At 44.2% G+C, this 20877-nt stretch overlaps 1 protein-coding gene across 3 annotated transcripts in view; it reads right to left on the reverse strand.

Moving 5' to 3' along the window:
- Nucleotides 1-14107: 14107 nt before the first annotated feature.
- IFRD2 (interferon related developmental regulator 2) overlaps nucleotides 14108-20877 on the reverse strand; it is a 98260-nt gene continuing 91490 nt past the window's right edge. For all 3 annotated transcript variants that reach the window (XM_029599588.1, XM_029599586.1, XM_029599587.1), the window contains one exon: nucleotides 14108-16130. In XM_029599588.1, coding sequence (XP_029455448.1) covers nucleotides 16050-16130 — 81 coding nt within the window. In that variant the 3' untranslated portion in view covers nucleotides 14108-16049. The remainder of the gene's footprint in view (nucleotides 16131-20877) is intronic.

Below are 20877 nucleotides of genomic sequence, written 5' to 3' on the forward strand. Positions count from 1 at the left end.
AGCTGGCTCCTCCCCAGCACTGTCTATAATCCTATCTAGGTGATGCATGAGGTCTGCCACCTTCACACCAGGCAGGCAAGTTACCAGGCAATCCTCACGTCCACCAGCCACCCTGCTATCTACATTTCTAATAATCAAATCATCAACTATGATGGCCGGCCTAACCCTTCCCTCCTGGGCAGTAGCCCTGGGAGACTTGTGCTCAGTGCGAGAGGACAATTCATAAGGTTGTTGTGGTACAGAGCAAGCTCATTGAAGTAGATGAAGGTGCAGACTAGCGCTGTATGCTCGTTGATGTAGAGGAAGGTGCAGGGAAGCACCTCAGGCATGCATGAAGGGGTACATAAAAGGGCAAGCTCCTTTGTTGTGCTCCTTCGTGCATGCACCCTCCAGCGCAAGTGCCTTCAGCATTGCCACCAGGATTTTGGGTCTTCAACAGTGGTGGTGGGCAGGCAGAGGACTATTGTTGGGCGAGACAAGGCCACCTGGCACTGTTGTCTTCTTCCTTCATCTGTGGGGGGAGGGAGAGCCTCTCTTTCTGTTCCCACCAGTGCCTGCCACTCCTTGTCAGCTCGGGGGAGGGGGGCCGCGGTAGCTGCAATCCCCCTCGAGCGTTGCCACCAGGAGTTTGGGTCTTTGATGGTGGTGGTGGGCGGGCAGAGGGCTATCACTGAGCAGGACTAGGCCAAGATGCATGTGTTCTATGTTTTTTGTATTAGTGCTTGCTCATGAGAACACTTGAGTTGTTACTTGTTTGCCTTTTTGTGACACTAACATCACTGCATTTGTACTGCAAGGAGGCATTGAAGTCTGCTACAGATACAGCTCTGGCAAATAAGACAAGGGAAGGCTTCCAACACGTTGAGAAGACATTGGAAATTCACATATGATTATGCTGTATTTAGCAATCTGCTAATTAACAACAGTTGAAGTCTTGAGACACTGAATTGGCAAATCGACATATAAAGTAGAATGAACAATAAGAGATCAAGTTCTCTTCACTAAATACAGTTCATGGTATCAACACAATAGTTATGAACCATAATTTCCCCTGAAGAAGCCTGAATGGTGAAACAGAGACCTTTGTAGGAGCACAGAAATGGTAGTGGAACCTATATGAAGTGAAAAAGATATGCACAGGACTCTACACAACATTCCTGTGAAACAATTATCCTTTCTTGTGAACAGTGGTTCAACTGTATCCCCTTTTTAATGAAGGTGTCTTTCATGTGACTCAATGGCAATTCAAAAAGTATCTTTCTTGAAATTCAACTCTATTGAAGGGGTTGTATATATTTTAGCAATGTATTATGTTTATATTTATGCATGCCATAAATGCATAACACTAAAGAGTGTTTAGAAGTGGTGTGAATGAGGCAAGATTGACTAGGATGTATGTGTGTCTTTGAATAGTTTTGATATTCTTTGTTATAGTGTAATAAAGCTTCAATATTAAGCATCTCTCAAATCATTTAAAACATTAGTGGTGTTACTTACCCTATTTTAGGGTTCTCTGATAGATATATGTGTGTAGATATATATATATATATATATATGAGAGAGAGAGAGATATTCCAACTGGGTCTCTACTAGGAGGGATATACCATCAGAGTAGGTAGAGACTAGGCATGCCTTTTATTTTTCAGTTCCCTTATGTAGACTGCAGTAGTAGTAATGCCCTGCTTCTATAAAAACCAGAAACACTACCAAAGGGTGTGATGTTCTAGTTAAGCTTTTGAAGAGACAAGAGTGTTTTTGAGACCTGATCAGTTTTGTTGCCAACTGAATTCCCCTTGCCAGAGAAATTCGGCCTCCACCATATGCAGATGTTTTAAGGAGTCTGGTGCATCCATCAATATACCTAGGGAGAAGGGAAGAACAGTGGCACCCTTCTGGTTTATAGCCACTTAAACTATCACAGATATTCTGGATAGGAGTAAGCAGCTGCCATCCAGATACCAACAAGGGAATGGAATAGGATGAAGAAGCTGTAACAAGTCTCCTCAAGACATCTTTATTAAGATATGACAAATTGGGAATTGAAGATTTCAAGGTATTGTCTTTTTCCTGGGTGGTGACTCCTAACCCAGAACAAAGCATTGTGTATCAGTAGTTGGGATTATTTCTCCCTACGTGCATTACTTTGCACTTGTCCATATTAAAGAGCAGCTGCCATGTAGAAGCCCTGTCTCCTCATCACACAGGTCCCAACACAGATCCCTGGGGCACTCCACTAATGACCTTTCTCCATTCAGAAAACTGACCATTTCGTCTTATCCTTTGTTCCATCTTTTATTCAGTTACCAATCCATAATAAGACACTGTCTCTGATCCCAAGACCTCCCAGTTTCCTAAGTCTCCTCTCATGAGGGACTTTGTCAAATGTCTTCTGAAAATACAAAAACACTATATCAACCAGCTCACACCTTTATTCACCTGTTTATTTTATACTCTCAAAAAAAAAAAAAGATTTGGTAAACTGGTAAGGCAAGACTTCTCTTTCCAAACATCATGTTGACTGTTCTCCATTAAACCATGTCTTTTCATGTGGTCAGTAATTTTGTTTTTAAAAATAGCTTCTACCATTTTGTCTGGCACAGATATCAGGTTTACTGGTTTCCCAGATCACCCCGGAGCTCTTTTTTTTTTTTTTTTTTTAAATTGGCATCACATTGGTCACCCTCCTAGTACCGCAGCTATTTTTAATTATAGGTAACAAATCATCAGAAATAGGACTGCAATTTAACTTTTGAGTCCTTCAGAACTCGGGGGGTAAATATCATCCGGTCCCGGTGATTTGTTATTCTTTAGTCTATCCCTCTGAGTTATTACGTCCTTCAGTTTCACAGGGATATTCCTTCTAGTCGCTCAGAAGCAGGATATGACCCCAACATCCTTCTCAGTAAAGACAAGAGGACAAGGAAATAGATTTCCTTGTCCTCCCTGACCACTCCTTTTACCTCTTGGTCACCTTGCAGCCTATTTCCTTCACAGGCTTTTTGCTTCAAATGTACTTTTAAAACGTTTTTATTCCTTGTTTTTACCTCTATGACAAGCTTCTTTTCAAATTCTCTCTTATTCTGTTTAATTACTTTTTTTACATCTAACTTGCCAATGCTGATGCTCTTCCCTGTTTTCCTCATTTGGGTCTGCTTTCCATTTTTTGAATGATGCCCTTTGGCTTTAATTGACTCTTTCAGCTCACTAATAAAACATGCTGGCAGTCGTTTGGTTTTCCTTTGATTTTTTTTTAATTCACAGAATACATTATATCTGGGCCTCAAGGATGGTATTTTTAAACAGGACTCAAATCCCACTGATGCACCTTGTCACCTTAGGCAAGTCACTTTACTCTCATAGAAACATAGAAATGATGGCAGAAAAGGACCAAATGGTCCATCCAGTCTGCCCAGTAAGCTTATGGTAGTATCTGCTATGCAGTGTAGGTTACCCCCATGCTTATCTGTTTCCCAGACCATAAAAGTCAGGGCCCTTGGTGGTTGCTGTTTGAATCCAATTCCCCGTTAACCCCGTGCATATCAGTTTCCCACACTAGCCCTCATTGATTGCTGTTGAATCCAATTCCCTGTTATGCCGTGCTGTTGAAGCAGAGAGCAATGTTTGAGTTGCATCAACGTATCAGCCTTATTGGTTAAGGGTAGTAACCACCACCTAGAAGAGAGAAGGCACAGGGGGTGATATGATACAGAACTTCAGCTACCTAAAAGATTTTAATGATGTGCAAACGTCAAACCTTTTCTGTTGGAAAGAAATCAATAGAACTAGGGGTCATAAAATGAAGCTCCAAGGAGGATGCCTCAGAACCATCAAGAAATATTTCTTCACAGAGAGGGTGGTGGATGTCTGGAATGTCCTTTTGGAGGAGGTGGTGAAAACCAAAACAGTGAAAGAATTCAAAAGGGCATGGGATAAATACTGTGGAACCCTAAAGGCTAAGGAATGGAAATGAAGAAAAGAGTGCATGGAGGAACTTGATGGTGTGGTAGTTATTACCCTTAACCGATAAGCCTTGATACAGTTGATGCAACTCCATCATTGCTCTCTGCTTCAATGGCAGGGGGAAAAGGGGAATTGCATTCATTCAGCAACCAAGGGTTGTGATTTTTACGGTCTGGGGAAACAAGTAGGGGGGTAATTTGCTGACTCTCCATTGTCTCAGGAAGAAATTTAGATGTAAGCCATCTGGGAAATAATTTCTGTACCTGACCATAACTCATCTTAAGTGAAAAAGTGTGATCTAAAAAAAAAGAAAAATGTAATTAATATTTAAAAGTATAGGGGGAGGCAATTTTCAAAACTACATTTTGGTACAAAGTTGTGGGTACTACTATCAGTGGGATTTGTATCAGTTCTCAAAGGAAAGTCTGAGTATACTTTCCCTTTGAATTGTGCATATTTTTTGCAGGTTTTAGGGTGGACAATTTTGATTAAACCCTTTTATCCAGATAAATGTGGGAAAAAGGATTTGCATTCACAAATAAGTGTGGGAGTAGCTTGCTTGTTGCGGCGGTTACTACCCCAAACCAAATAAGCCTGATACTTCACTTTCAATGCATATCCAATGTAGCTCTCTGCTTCAATGGCAGGGGGGAATGAAGATAAGAGGATTTACATTCAGACAACTACCAACAAGGACTGAATTGCATAGTCTGGGTAAACAAATAAGCATGAGAGTAGCTTGCTTGTTGAGGCGGTTACTACCCTGAACCAATTAAGCCTGATACTTCACTTTGAATACATATATAGCGCAGCTCACTGCTTCAACAGCAGAGGGGAATGAAGAAAAGATTATTTATATTCAGACAACAACCAACAAGGACTAAATTGCACAGGCTGGGTAAACAAGCGTGGGAGTAACTTGCTTATTGCAGCGGTTACTACCCCTAACCAAGCTCTAGCACTGCTCTCTACATCAATGGCGGGGGTGGAAGGAAATTAGAACCAAAAAGTTACCAATAAGGGTCCTGACCTCAGCGGTCAGAGTAACAGATGAGAAAAATAAGTGTGAAAGTTTGCTGGGCAGACTGGATGGGCCATTTGGTCGTCTTCTGCAGTCATTTCTCTGTTTCTATGTAAATGCCTGCAAATAGCTTTTGAGAATTGTCCTCATGTCCAGTTAAGTGTTTTTGCAGGATTGTTCTGGAAGGGAAGATGGTGGGATCATCATAATTGTTAAGTTTAATTATTAAAATCTCAGAGGAGGGGTGGCCTATGGGTCTGAAAGGTAATGGTGGGCTACAAGGCTAAAGGTTTGCCTAGAGTGCCTAATACCCTTGCACCAGCCCTGGATGAGGGAAGCGTGATCTAGTGATACCACAAGCTATGGGTGTGATAAGCTGCTTGGAACTGCCGCTATGACCCTAACTGCAATAGTATGACAACAATGGGCTTCCAAGAAGGCATGGCGTGATGGTTACAAACCTAAAAGCCTGTGCTTTCGAGCAGGCATTAGAATTACCTGCACAGAATGGTGGTTATGATCCTGTGTGTCCTGGAAAGCTTTGGGGTAATCGTCGTGGAAGAGCAGTTATGACCTCAATAGCAGTAGTATGGTTCGTCAGGGTTTAAAGAAGGCATTGGGGTAACCTGAAAATGCTTGCTGGAATGTAGGGTCTCAGACTGGATATGGAAAATATCCTTACAGAAATTCATACCTGGAGCATGTATGCCATGCTATTTAAAAGCATAAAGCATATGATATGTGTATTACAAGCCAGGGTGTCAGTAAAAATAGGCCTTAATTTAACTTTAAAAAAAGAGACCTGGTCCCTGAAAGGAGGGGCATTTATACTCAGCAGACTTTTTTTTTTCTTTCAGGGTCTTTTTCTATCAGATCTCTTTGCTTTCATGGGTTTACTCATTTCTTCTCTAGTTCAAACTTCCTCCTGCCCCATGCTCTCTCTAAATACGTTAAAACCACAGTCTAACACTGTCCCAGAATAACCCAGAGCCTGTCTTTCCTCACCTGGCCTCTCGACAGAGCGGATGAGCTTACAAAACCCCTTCTTCCCCAGCAGACGGTATCAACTGGCGTCACGTGCGCCGTGGATGCCACCTGCTCTGCACAGCTGCCCACAGCACTCCAACTGTTTCAAATTAGACTTACCTTGTCCTTCTACACCGCCCTGTGCATTACCTCCTCCCAGCTGCTCAGGAAACTGAACTCTGCTCTTGACTGGGAGAACTCTACAGAGGAGGAAGGAAGGAAGCAGGGGGCTGCTAAACACATGCAAAGAACTACAAGTCTCAGCTATGTCTCTGAGACAGAGCCCTGGAAATCCAGCCCAGGAGCACAAGTCATTCCTGCCTAAAATAGGAAGGGGCTGGTTGCAAAAAAAAAAAAAAAAAAAAGAAACCATGAAGAGGGAAGGTTATAAATAGACCAGGAATCAGCTAAAAGTCAGTGGGAATAAACCAAGGGAGGGGCTGAGCTATATTAAGGGAATGTTTACCCTACACAGAAGACAGAGAAAGTGAGAGAATGTGTGTGTGTGAATGCGAGTGAGACAGCACGTGTGCAAGTGTTAAAGGGAGAGTGAAAGATCATGTGGGAGAATGAGAGAATCTAAAAAAAGCAAAGAGTGACACTGTGTGAGGAAGTGCGAGAAGGATTGAACGAACATGCGTCCGGAATGAGAGAAGAAATGCATGGGCGTGATCATGTGTGTTTGTGTTTTTCTGAATGGGGTATCCTGCAGGGAGCGGCAGTTACTACCAGGTAACTTGCTGTGTGTGCATAAGAGCTTTTCAACTCACATTGTGAGGTCCCTGTATATTAGCACCCGTGGAAATATCTTGCACAAAGGCCACAGTTTGCATTCTTATGGTCGGGACCTAAACAGTGTAGGCATAAACGATGCTGGTCAGCTATAGCCATTTTATGCCTGCATCATTCACAGCATTTAAAAGGACTTTTTTTCTTTTATAAGTGAAGATCTTAGCAAGGCCATATCAATGCTGAGGGGTCTTTGATATTTTTTGCTCAAGAGACTGTTCTTTGTTGTTTTAAAGAAATACCAACGCCTTGACGTAAAGAAAGAAACATGACTGTTCACAGAGCGAACAAAAAGACTGAGGCTGGGCAGCAACGTTAGCGCAGGAGTTCTCATGTATGGCCAGAAGAAATTCAGAAAGAACTTTCTGGGCTAGGATAGAATATGACTGACAGCACCATCAGAAGACATTACTCATGTGTGGCCATCCACAGAGAACATGTTAACATCTTCTGGAGACCAAAAATACTGGAAAGTGCCTTGTGTACACCTCTCTTTATACCAGTGATGAAATCACTGGTGAGTTTTGGTTTTCGATCTCCATCTTCTGACAGGGTGGCCTAAAACCATACATTTGGACTGGCCTAGCAGAATGATAAGGGATAATAATTCTCACCTGCGCCGAGCAATCAAGAACCAAACAAGGGGCAATCAGATCTGTAACCTGCCCTCCATAATCCATTTGTGTTTCTCCCCAGCCCACCTTCCTTTCCTGAGGTGCTAGAGCTGCAACAATGGTAGCTGGCCTGAGTGCAGTGAGCAGGACAACTGCCTCCTCTCTAGAGCCAAACAGGCTGCTACTGCTTCTTCCTGCAAGAGACCTATCTTCTTTTTCCTCCATTACTCCACCTCCATTTCTCTTTGTGATGACCTAGCCCTCCTGTCTCCTCTTCCACCATCCTCAGAAGCTGCAGGGGTGGGGGGCTCCAGAATTCCCAGTCTCCTTGTAATAGCAGCCATGGTTCCCAACAGTCTCCACCCCAATCAGAAATGGTAGCAACTTGATTTTGTGCTGGGGGTGCAGGTTGTGCATAAGGATGCAGCACATCTCTTCCTGGCTGCACATCCAGTGCAGGGTTAGTGCTCTGGAGGGATAGGCTCACCTCACTAAAGCTTCCTTTTCTTGCCTGCCAGAGGATATGCTGCTTCCCTGTTATTAGCCATCTTCTATCAGAGCTTTCAGGGCTCCTCGCTGCCCATGTTCCCTCTCAGTGCAATCCCCTTCTATAGCTTGAACCTCCTTTCTTGGATCGCTGTTGACCAAGCTGGCTAGTTAAGATTACAGTAACTTTGTAGAGGGAGTCACAATCAGAGATATCCTAATTATCACTGTGACTATGCCAGTTGTTGGGCTAACTGGTGCCCCAGGCAGGCAGAGCTGGGGTGGGCCAGGGAAGAGGGGATAATCCACAATAACAGCTATAGGTCTATCCTGCATAAAGAAAACTGACTGTATTTGCAACATTAGTACAGAGCTATGAGGAAATTCCAGGTACATACGCTTCAGATTCCTTAGCCAGTGAAGGCAGAACTGAGGAAAAGAGCAGTACACAGATACTCTTACTCACAGAATAATATTTACTGCAACTGACAAGTTCTGAGGACCTTGCACACAGAACCAAAAAATTCAAGATTTACAAGCTCCCTGTGATTTAGAGTGTGTGTGTGTGTGGTGGTGGGGGTAGGGGGGGCTGCACTGTTAAGTGCCTTGAGTATAGGGCCAGGATATGACTTCACCTTCTGGGATCCATCCTCACCATCCAACAGTCACAGAGGAAGCTGTGACTTCACACAGGCTGCTGCTATGGTCATGCAGTTCTCGAAGGTCAAGCACCTTCTAATTGTATCCTAGGAGGATAAACTAACCCTACTGGCTCCCTCAGCACAGTTGCTGCCAAAAACTACTGCTGCTGATTTGTGCTGAACATGGTCTTTTTTTTTTTTTTTTTAAAACTTCTTAAAGCAACATCTCCCGGAAATAATCACCAAGCAGAAGAATGATGAAAGAATCCCATCCCCGAAAGCCTCCCTGATCCTACCTTACTCTCCAGAAGAAGGGAATCCTTGCTATCACCTCTAGAGACGTTCCACTGAAAGATACCTTTCAGGAGATAGCCCTTTGGCTTGCCATGTTCACAGGCTACAATCAGCCAAGGACTGTGCAATGTTCCGGTTCCTTCGGGTTAACCAGGCCTCGGCTCCCAGCACGTAATGTATACCCATCATCTGCTGGAGACAGAAAATACTGGTAGGATGGTGGCAGCACAGATGTATATAAGGAAAGGCATCAGTAGGGCTGCTTATCTGTCTCCATCTGCTAGTAGGCACACACAACCCAGGTGTAATGGATTGGCCCAACTAGACATAAGAGGAATGATCTTTTTTTCACATAGCAAAGTCTCCTTTCAGTGACCTCATTAAGGAAGAAACAATATCCCATTACAGAAATTCAAAGAGCAGGAGATCACAGTAGCTGATACACTGCATTTGTCACTGAGTACTAGGAAAAGGAAAATTGGTTCTTACCTGCTAATGTTTGTTGCTGTAGTACCACGGATCAGTCCAGACTCCTGGGTTTTGCCTCCCCACCGGCAGATGGAGACAGAGAAGTTTTGGCTGACTCTGCCCAATACCCTCAGGTGCCACCTACAGTCCCGTCAGTATTACGTGGTATCAAAGCAGAATATCTTAAAATTAATTAACCAGAACATTGTGAACTTCATACCCGCTATAACCGGTGATAAAAACCAGATCACTAACACCAAGTAGGAGCAGAATCCTTGAAAACTTCGAAAAACTTTGAAGAACTTGTCTGCAGAGAATATAAAGAAGTATTGAACAAGCAGACTCTCCATTATCTCCATGCTGAAAAAGGGCTGGACTCTGGCCTGATCTGTGGTACTACAGGAATGAAAATTAGCAGGTAAGAACCAATTTTCCTTTCCCTGTACGAACCCGGATCAGTCCAGACTCCTGGGATGTACCAGAGCTCCACTACCCGGGGTGGGACCCTGAGAGTCCCGCTCTGATCACTCTTTCACCAACCCCCCCCCCTCCTCCCCCCACCCAGATCCTGGGGCCTGAAAATCCAATCAGTAATGTCTAGCAAATGTATGCAAAGATTTCCAAGTAGCCGCTCTACAAATCTCATGCGGCGAAATTTGCTGATACTCTGCCCACGAGACTGCCTGTGAACGCATAGAATGCACTCTAAGAACGACCGGAAGCAGTCAACCATGAAGCAAGTAGGCTGAATTAATAGCCTCCTTCAACCAGCAGGCGATTGTAGCCCTAGACACCTTGTATCCTCTTTTGGGACCACTCCAGACCACAAAAAGATGATCCGACATACGGAAACCATTGGTAACTTCCAAATAACCTAGCAGAACACGGCATACATCTAGTTTCCTCAGATCCCTAGCTTGGGGATCAGAGAGATCCAAGTCCGGAAAAGACAGGAGTTCTATCGACTGATTGAAGTGAAAAGCCGAAACCACCTTTGGAAGAAAGGAAGGAACAGTTCACAAAGAAACCCCGTATCCGTACTTCTGAGGAAGCGTTCCCTGCAGGATAAAGCCTGGAGTTCAGACACCTGGCGAGCTGAGGAAATAGCCATGAGAAAAACCACCTTTAAGGTAATATCCTTTAGCATCACCTCTTTTAAAGGTTCAAAAGGTGCTGCACATTGAGTTCGGAGGACCATATTTAAACTCCACGATGGACAAGGATTCCTGACTGGGGAACGCAGGTGTTTTTGCCCTCTGAGAAACCGCGCCACATCCAGATGCGCAGCCAAAGGCACACCTCGTATTTTACCACGGAAACAACCCACAAAGAGCTCCACGAAAGACCTTTAACTAGGCTGGCCTGTAGGAAAGATAATATATCAGGCTTGCCAGAAGGCTCTGCTTTATTTATTTTTTTTCCCCCCAAACCTGAGAGAAGAGAAGGCTCGGGTCCTGTCCTCTGGGGGTCAGTGAGCCGGGCTCAACAGGGTCCTCAAACCCTAGTACCCACCGCCTCAAATACCAGGTCGTCATAAGGTCGATGTGAGGTAGACCTCAACGATCTCGAATTAACTGCATGGCTGTCTGAGAGTTCCCACTTGCCTGGATCCAAGTGTGTGCGACTCAAGAAATCCGCCTGAACATTCTCTGTTCCTACCATGTGGGATGCCGCTAATCTCTCTAGACGTCGTTCCGCCCAGAGCACCAACCTCTGTGCCTCTAGAGCCACTGTCTTGATTTTGGTTCTGCCCTGCCGATTTATATACACTACTGTTGTTGCGTTGTCCAACAGAATGTGAACTGGACGATTCCGCAGTAACAGCAAAAACTCCTTCAAGCCAAGCGAACCAACCTGGTCTCTAGACGGTTGATAGTGCTTGCAGACTGTCTTGTGGACCAGGATCTCTGCTCCCCATCCAGAGAGACCGGCATCGGTAGTAACCACCAGCCAATCAGGAACTTCGAGGTCCACTACCCGACAGATTGGAAGTCTGAAGCCACCAAGACAGATTGTCTCGGCAAACCCTCGAGAGGTAAGCGGTTATGATATTCTTCAGATACTGGCTTCCAGGGGGACAACAATGCTGTCTTGTAGTGGTCTCATATGGGAAAACACCCAGGGAACCAAGTCCAGCGTGTAGGCCATCGAGCCAAGTACCTGTAAGTAGTCTCAGACCTTGGATACCTGCAACTGCAAAAACCTGTGTATCTGGGCCTGAAGTTTCAAGATTCGATCTTGAGAGAGAAAGACTGCCTATAAGAGTATCGAACTGAGCTCCTAAATACTGGCCGCGATCTTCTATTGGACCGAAAACGAGACCGTGATTGAAAAACTCTTACCCTTAGGTTTATCCTCGGGTAACCTGAGGACTTTATTGTCTCCAAGACTGGATCAGCTGCTCTAGATCATCGCCAAACAAGAACTTACCTTTGAAAGCAAGGATGCCAATTGTGCCTTAGAGGAAACATCCACTGCCCGATTGCGAAGCCAAAGCAACCTTCGGGTGGCCACAGCTGATGCCATTATTATGGAGGAAGTACGCACCAAATCAAAGAGGGCATCCACACCGTAAGCCACAGCTGCTTCCACACGCTTAGCTGTATCCGCGTCCACACCTGATTGAGACAAATTACCTTGAAGCTGCTGTACCCACCAGAGACAAGCATGCTGCAAGAAACTTGAACAAAGTGCTGCATGCAAACCCAGGGACGCCACCTCAAAATTCCTTTTAAGGTGTAACTCCATCTTACGATCTTGTACATCTTTTAAAGCGGCTGAACCAATAACCGGAATCGTGGTGCACTTAGTCACAGCAGGCACCACCGCATCTGCTTTCGGGAGGGAAAAAAATTCTAAATCCTGTTCTGGTAGAAGGTAAAGTTTCCCCATGGCTCTGCCAACCTTTAAACCAGAATCAGGAGTCCCCCATTCCTCTTCTACTAACTTCCTAACCGACTTGTGGTAAGGGAAAGAAGTTGGAGGATCGCGGATGGCACCTAGTACCGGGTCCTCGCCGTCCAAATCCTGGTTCTCCTGAGACATTTTAACCCCAAGAGCCTGGTAAGCCAAGGGAAGCAAAACCTCCAGCTCTTCCCTTTTAAAAAGGCGGACAAACTTAGGATCCTCCGACTCATGAATAAAAGAGACAGAGTCATCCCCTTGACCCGCATCCTCGCTAGCAGAAATAACCGGAGCCACCAGGGGAGCTTGGCCAGACCCCAAACCAGTACCACCAGGAGCTATGATAGCATCTTCCGGATCAACCGCCCCAGCTGCATCACCCTGCGGGTAAAAAATGAAGCCCTGTGCTGAGGAAACCCTATTACTGGGCATAGGAGACCTCCTGTGACACCTTCCCCCCCCCCCCCCCGAAGGACCCTCAGTGGGCTGGACTGGTGGAATCTGCGGCTGTGTAGTCCTCCAAGCCGCTTTCTGTCTGGCCATATAGGCATCATGAAGTAACAAAACAAAGTTTGTGGAGAAAAGCCTCCCTGCACCAAAACCAGTATGGTCTGGTTGAAAAAACAGGCAAACCAGAGCTTTCCTCCCCTTATAGCCCTCCCTGCACGGGCCGGAGACAGATGGAGGACCCTCACCCACCCCTGGCGACACGAGAACTGCCGCGGCAAAATCCAAAATGGCCACTGTTCTCGCACCGGCCGGGTGAGGTAAAAAAGAAAGTTGCAGCTGGTCCAAAAGACAATGATACTCGACGCTGTTTAGTGTGAGATGGAGCCACAGACGAACCCTCCCCACCGTCGGCACAGTTAGCACATAACCCCCGACCTACTAAGCTGGGAAGAATCAGAGCCACATGAACGGCATTGCCCTGCCACGAGCCATAAGGTAGAAAGAAAATTAAAATCCTCTCTCTGAAGGTACTCACCACAACAGAACAAAAGGTCCCCCAAACAGCCAGAGCTTCACAAAAAGCTCCTACCTAAGGGAGTGCTCTACAGGCGAACGGCTTCCTCCCCTTAGGGAGGAAGCCGTTAACTAGCTTTAGTTAAAAATGAACAACTTGCCCTGAAAAATAGCTAAAACATTCTTGTAAAAAAGTATTGTAAAGAGCTCGCAGCTGCCTCAGCTGCCTCGTTAAGGGAGGGATCTGGACAACCAGATTTACACCTCACGGGCACCTGGACCAAGCACACATAAGGGTACCAACCCCTGGCTCGGCCACCTCAACCGGACAGGGAAGAACCCCAAGGATTCTAAAAAAAAAATAAAAGAAACCCCCGGAAGGCTCAAAAGAAAAAAATTAGTCAACTGCAGAACTGCAGGATTAACAGCCTCTGCCATCTGGTAGAGACAGAGAAATACTGACGGACTGTAGGTGGCACCTGAGGGTATAGGGCAGTCAGTCAAAACTTCTCTGTCTCCATCTGCTGGTGGGGAGGTTAAACCCAGGAGTCTGAACTGATCTGGGTATGTACAGGGAATGCCAACTTTTACAGTGAATACGCCTAAAACCAAACAGGCACATAAAACACAAAATCAATTCTCTGCAGACTTCAACACATTATTAAATGTGGAGGAGACGGTAACCCCCTTCCAAAAAACTCAATTACCAACTACAAGATTTTTTGAGATTTCACCACACCGATCAATCCTGCCAACGTGAGATCCTGTTTATGAGTGGTGGAGGCTTCTTTCATCAGCTGAAATGTGTTTAACATTAAAATGATCAATATTTCAAGCACAGAATCACGACAGCACCACAAAACCACAAGACAGGAAGAAGTGCAGGTCTACTTCTAATAATTAGGAACAAGTAAAATACAACACAAACATGAAAAAAGGAATCTGGGCAAAGGTTGTTTTATTTCAAGTTCTTTTGTGTAATGTAGGCTTTTTTTTTTTTTCTTAAACCGCAAAGTAACAATTTTGAGACGCTGGGCACAATAACAAATAATCAAGTTTAGAATTAGAAAGCCTAGTTTTAGTGTAAACCTTTGGTGTGGCACAATCCCTTTCCTTAAAGCAGCAGACCTCAAGTAATTGCTGGTTTAATCGTTCTACCATTTCGTGAGTAGCTGGCACAGAACCTCATATCCCCATCTCACACAGGGGGTGGAAAGACAGTTAATGGACGTATGCATGGTACCACTTAGTGTGTAAGAATGCTAGGCATGTACCACTGGATGAAAACCAAGAGACAAACTTTCTAGCAGTGTTCTTATACAATAAGAGGTAGATGCTTTATTAGTTTTCATTTGTTTGGTTTGTCCATTGTCGATCAGTAGTAGCTTTATGTCCCAATGATGCTTTACAGTAAGAGATCATTTTCAATAGGATCCAGCTAGTTACCAGCTAGATCCCCTGGGGTAAAAACATCATCCCTGAAAGCGGCTAAAGTAAATTCAGATACTCCCTACACCATGCAGACTCTTTGCCAGGTTAAAAGAAGCTTCTGGTGGGGGTGGGGGGGAAGGGGGGGGTAGGAGTTTTCTGTACACATACAATTGCATTTTCAAACGTCCATATGTCGTTTTGCCCCATTCCTCCGCCCATCAAAACAGCAGAGACAAAGTACATGGGCAGAATCCGTACATGCATACATACCTTTAGTAAACTTTTCCCTTGAAAATTCACCAGAAAGTAAACACATACAAAAGTGCCTTGCACCTTGCCACTATGTGGCTTAGTCAGAATTACCCCCCTTAAGTGTTTAAAAAAAAAAAAAATCTAAAATCTATTTAGCCGCTTCCACCATTATGTGCTAATATCAAACCGAAACATCCCAAGAACAAACGTAGCATAAGCAACTGAAGAGACACTTAATTTGAAAGCAGGGCCATAATAAAAATGGTTCACATTTTATGTCCAAAGATATGAAAAATAAATATATATTTGTTTCTCATTCCCTGCAAGGTGCTTCTATACTTCCCCAGGCAGCCTCATCAGAGGGCCATTAAGCCTGGCATCCAGTATCATTACTCTCCCTTTTCCATACCCAGACCAGAGGGCTGAAGGAGCAGAATGCTCATCCCTTTTAGATATACTTCCACTGACCTGCCACTGGAGGTCATGTAAGAGAAGCATTTGGCCCCTCCTCTTCATCAGGGTCTAGAAACAGGAATCTCATCCCCAGCCAGAACCAGGAATGGGACCCCAGTCTCTCGAGTGACAGCAAAGCACAGGATCAATAAATACTGTTTCAGGACAGAGAAAGCAAGCTGGGGGAGGGGGACAGGGCTGAGAAGCAGGCCAGTGCATGTCCTCGTAAAAACACACAGAACTGGGGAAGGGTAATCCCATGTCCGGAGGAACATAGACAGTACTGCTGCTTTTCAGTTTAAAAAAAACAGAATAAAAAGCACTGATATTGGGCAGGAGGGCTTCCTAGACAGGTGAATACAAAGGAAGCGCAACTAAACCTCTGTAACTGAATCTTCAAAAGTCTTCAGTCAATGAGATCCACATGGTGCCTCCAGACCTCCATTCTGATTAAAAAAAACAAAACAAAATAAAAAAATTCTTAAATTAAAAAGACCCCTTAATGGCCAGCTGGCCTTTGCCCTCTGCTCTGTCCTGTAAACACCATGATTTGATGATTAACAGTCTGCACAACTGTTTTTGTTCTTTTAAATATACATATTAAAACCCCTTGGAAGTCAGGCGCAGGGAGCCCTCCCCGCCTCTTCCTGTGTCACAGTGATTGGTGTTCAGAGTTCATTGTCCTGCTGAAGGTCAGAGAAGGGTAATGTACAAGCAGCGTCCCGCGGTGCCTACACTTGTGTCTGGTCACATGACATCAGCCCGCTTGTCCCGAACTTTACTCCGTGCTTTCGTTCTGGCTTTGAAGGCAGCAGAGTTGTACAAATGCTGAAAAAGATCAGAAACAATTATGACAATGCACCTCAGGAAGGATTTTTACTCCAAATCACATTACCACCACCCAGGCAGACTATTTGCATTTTCTTGATAACTGATGACTTAATTATTAGGTTATGCTTGGTTTGGGTCTGTATTGTTTATTTGTGTATTATATGAATGCATTTTTAGATCATTGTATATTTGGACTGGCAGAATTTTGGTGCCAATTTGTATTTTTAGCTTGTTGGTAACATACTTTAGCAGAGGACAGATTATAAAATGTAAATAAATACCACTGCTCCCAACAAACTGTAATACAACCATCACCGCTACAAGCAGAAATATATAAAGTGCCTTAAACTCAAAGCAAGTTCTGCACGCATTCCATCAATCCGAGAGAACGTCACAGACCCACTGCCACTCCAGGGTTGAAGGCTTCAGCTGCAATTCTAACTGTGATACAGAAACACTTTCTAAAGGGGAAGGAGGAAAAATATTCATCCTATTAAGCCCATGAACTTGTCTTATCCTGAGAAAGGATAAGTAGATAAAACATGGATACTTTACTCAGTTGCACTTTTTAGGGACAAGTTTCACACTGTCTGCATTAGAACCAAGGCCATGCCTACTTTTTACCTGCAGGCTTTACATCAATTTTTAAAGTAAAAGTGTACTTTGAAACTTGATGCGAGTGCAAAGCACATGAGGTCACTTGCACCTGCTTTTTCTGGGCTAAATATCTGCTGGTAAAGCACACAAGCAAAGATTCAAAGGTGAAATTACCTGATAATTTTCTTTCCTTGAGTCTAGTCAGACCAGTCCAGACAAATGGGATTATGCTCACCAACCAGCTGATGGAGACAGATCAGCAAGTTCGCTGATGTCACCCTTATACACATCCATGCTGACTTCAGCCAGCCAGTATTGCCTATAACAAGCTAACTGTAGACAACTTCAAAGCAATTTAAATGACATCATTAATTCTTTTCCACTTTTTTTTTTTTTTTACTCCCAGCAGGCTTTCAGAAAGAACAAGGAAGTAGGAGAAAAAGTTTTAACACAAATGTGAAATCATTCACCTGAGTTGAAGCAGACAATCGCAATCCTGTACTATTATTCCAGATTGTGCCTGAAGAATTATGTAAGGTTGGCAGCAGTGTGAGGGTCCTGGACTGGTCTGACTGGACTCAAGGAAAGGAAATTATCAGGTAAGAAGTAATTTCACCTTCCTCTTCATCCAGCTAGACCAGTCCAGATGAACCCAAGCTTCTCCTGAATAGGGTGGGATGATGCCAAATCTGCTCATCACCTTGCAGGTGAAGGAAGTTTCTTCCTTGACAATGACATCTAAGTGAACATGCTTAGCAAAGAAATGCCAGGCAGACCAAGTCAGTGCCTAAAATTCTCCAAAGGAGATATCAACCTACGTCCACCAGCCCAAGAAGGAACCTGAGCTCATGTGGTATGCACCCTCACCTGTTTAGATAAGGGACTATCAGAAACCATAGGCAGATGTAATAACCTCTGTAATCAAACGTGCTAATGTAGCTCTAGTTGCTGTATTACCGATCTGCATACCAACATAGAAAACAAAAAAAAAATGATTTGATCTCTGAAAGACAACAGAACACCTTGAAATATCGCCAAGATACTTGGGATAAACAAATGAAAGGCCATAACCGCCTTTGGCAGAAAGGAAGAAACTGTTCAAATTTTAAAGTATATCCTTTGTGACCAATAAAGGGCAACCCAAGGATAGGTCTCAAGAAGAAAAAGGACACTTCAGCAAAGGCCTAGTATGTGATACTGTATACTAAAACAGGTCTTACAACAAACAGCTTCTATAGGAGAGAGAGAGCTGCAACCTACACTTTGTCACAACTAGAAGCCCACAAATAAAAAGTCTAGAACCTTCTTTACCAAATCCAAAGCAGGAGTACTGTGGGTCCAGTGCACCAATTCTCAAAATGCAAAGACTGACAATCAGTCTAGCCCACAAAAGAGCAGTCACTATGGCTTGAGAGAACATACCTCCTCTCACTGTTTTATTTTCCCAACTGTGCCCTTTCAAGAACCAAACCGAAACAAAAAATGCTATTCAGATCCTCATATAGCACCTGGACCCTGTCAAAGCCACACCTTATGGAATGGAAGCTTCAGGGCTTTGCGAGCAGATGTCTGAGATCCACATACCAAGAACACCGTGCCCAAACAGGGACTATTACAAACAGACCCGGAAATTCTGGAATTCTCTCAAGAGCTCTCATCCTCACAGACCAGGGAACATAAGAACATGCCATACTGGGTCAGACCAAGGGTCCATCAAGCCCAGCATCCTGTTTCCAACAGTGGCCAATGCAGGCCATAAGAACCTGGCAAGTACCCAAAAACTAAGTCTATTCCATGTTACCGTTGCTAGTAATAGCAGTGGCTATTTTCTAAGTCAACTTAATTAATAGCAGGTAATGGACTTCTCCTCCAAGAACTTATCCAATCCTTTTTTAAACACAGCTATACTAACTGCACTAACCACATCCTCTGGCAACAAATTCCAGAGTTTAATTGTGCACTGAGTAAAAAAGAACTTTCTCCGATTAGTTTTAAATGTGCCACATGCTAACTTCATGGAGTGCCCCCTAGTCTTTCTATTATCCGAAAGAGTACATAACCGATTCACATCTACCAGTTCTACACCTCTCATGATTTTAAACACCTCTATCATATCCCCCCCTCAGCCGTCTATTCTCCAAGCTGAAAAGTCCTAACCTCTTTAGTCTTTCCTCATAGAGGAGCTGTTCCATTCCCCTTATCATTTTGGTAGCCCTTCTCTGTACCTTCTCCATCGCAATTATATCTTTTTTGAGATGTGGTGACCAGAATTGTACACAGTATTCAAGGTGCGGTCTCACCATGGAGCGATACAGAGGCATTATGACTTTTTCCGTTTTATTCACCATTCCCTTTCTAATAATTCCCAACATTCTGTTTGCTTTTTTGACTGCCGCAACACACTGAACCGACGATTTCAATGGGTTATCCACTATGACGTCTAGATCTCTTTCTTGGGTTGTAACATCTAATATGGAACCTAACATTGTGTAACTATAGCATGGGTTATTTTTCCCTAAATGCATCACCTTGCACTTATCCACATTAAATTTCATCTGCCATTTTGATGTCCAATTTTCCAGTCTCACAAAGTCTTCCTGCAATTTATCACAATCTGCTTGTGATTTAACTACTCTGAACATGCACTGAACTGCTCTCGTCAGCCAGTACTGGATTAGTTTATCAAATATAGCTGAAAGAGTGCTTCTCTGCTGCTGAGAAAAAAATAAGAAGCAGTCTCATGTCCGGATTCTTGTAGGTTGCCATAAGGACTAATATTGGAAAGTATCATCTGGCCACAATTCGAACGAAGCTCCTTAAGACAGAGACCCTTCTCTTGGGTCAACTACACAGACTGAGACGAATCACCAAAACATTACACATGCTGGCAACTTGCAACACTGACAATCCTACAGAAATACTTCTGCCTAAACAAGAAGCACATCTATCTTCCACAACACTTAAGGACTCTTGGTCCTTCCTTGATGGATTATACACACCACCACCGAGGAGTTGTTGGATATTAACCCGACCACTTGACCTAGCAGTCGAGGCATGGATTCTAAAAGAGCTAATCGTATCACTCCAGCTTTCAATCGATTGATAGGCCACTTGACTCCTTGGAACTCCACTTAGCCTGGGACAGCTGTCCCAAACAGTGAGTTCTCCAGGATACTAAACTGGCAGTTATCACCACTTTCACAGAGGTGAGGATCACTAGATTCACTCCCAGTTCTGATTTTCAGCATTTTAATCACCACTACAAGCTAAATTTTTCTGACGACTCTGGTACTAGAGGCCTTATGGAATAGCTCTGAAATGGAGAAATGACTTACCTGATCATTTCCTTTTCCTTAGTGTAGACAGATGGACTCAGGACCAATGAGTTATGCTCCCATGCAGCAGATGGAGATGGAGTCAGATTTCAAAACTGATGTCACCCTACATATACCCCTGCAGTGACCTCAGCCCTCCAGTATTCTCTTCAAAAGCCACTGTGGACATTTTAGTGAAAACACTTGATTAAAAATATGATTAAAAACGGATAACCGTAACTGTTTTTAACCAAACACGGAACCCCAGTAAGAATATAGGTGCCCTGATCTAAGGACTGGATGAAAGCTTACCCATAATCTCTTAGATTAGATATCCACTCCACGGGCAAATCCTTGGCACAGTTCTGTGGCAGCTGAGGGAAGGATGCTGAGTCCAACTGTCTACACTAAGGAAAACAGGTAAGTAATTTCTCCATTTCCTAGCATGTAGCCAAATGGACTCAGGTCCAACGGGATGTACAAAAGCTACTCCCGATCGGGGTAGGAGGCTGCCTGCGGTCCGGATAATACTGTCCTTGCAAAGGCTGCATCCTCTTGGGCCTGTATGTGCAGGAGAAGGTGTGCAAGGAGGACCATGTCGCCGCTCGGCAGATATCAATGGGAGACAGCAGTCTAACTTCCGCCCATGAGACCGCCTGAGCTCTAGTGGAATGAGAAGGTAATGGCTTTCCTGCCTCCACATAGGCTCCCGTGACCACCAGCTTAATCCAGCGAGCTATGGTAGCCCACGAAGCTGGTTCGCACTGCTTCCTTCACCGTGAAGAACGAACAGGCGGTCTTGTCTTTCAGACCAGTTCTAAAACTTCCAGATA

This window comes from Rhinatrema bivittatum, chromosome 4 (assembly GCF_901001135.1).
Source record: "Rhinatrema bivittatum chromosome 4, aRhiBiv1.1, whole genome shotgun sequence".
Classification (NCBI taxonomy): domain Eukaryota; kingdom Metazoa; phylum Chordata; class Amphibia; order Gymnophiona; family Rhinatrematidae; genus Rhinatrema; species Rhinatrema bivittatum.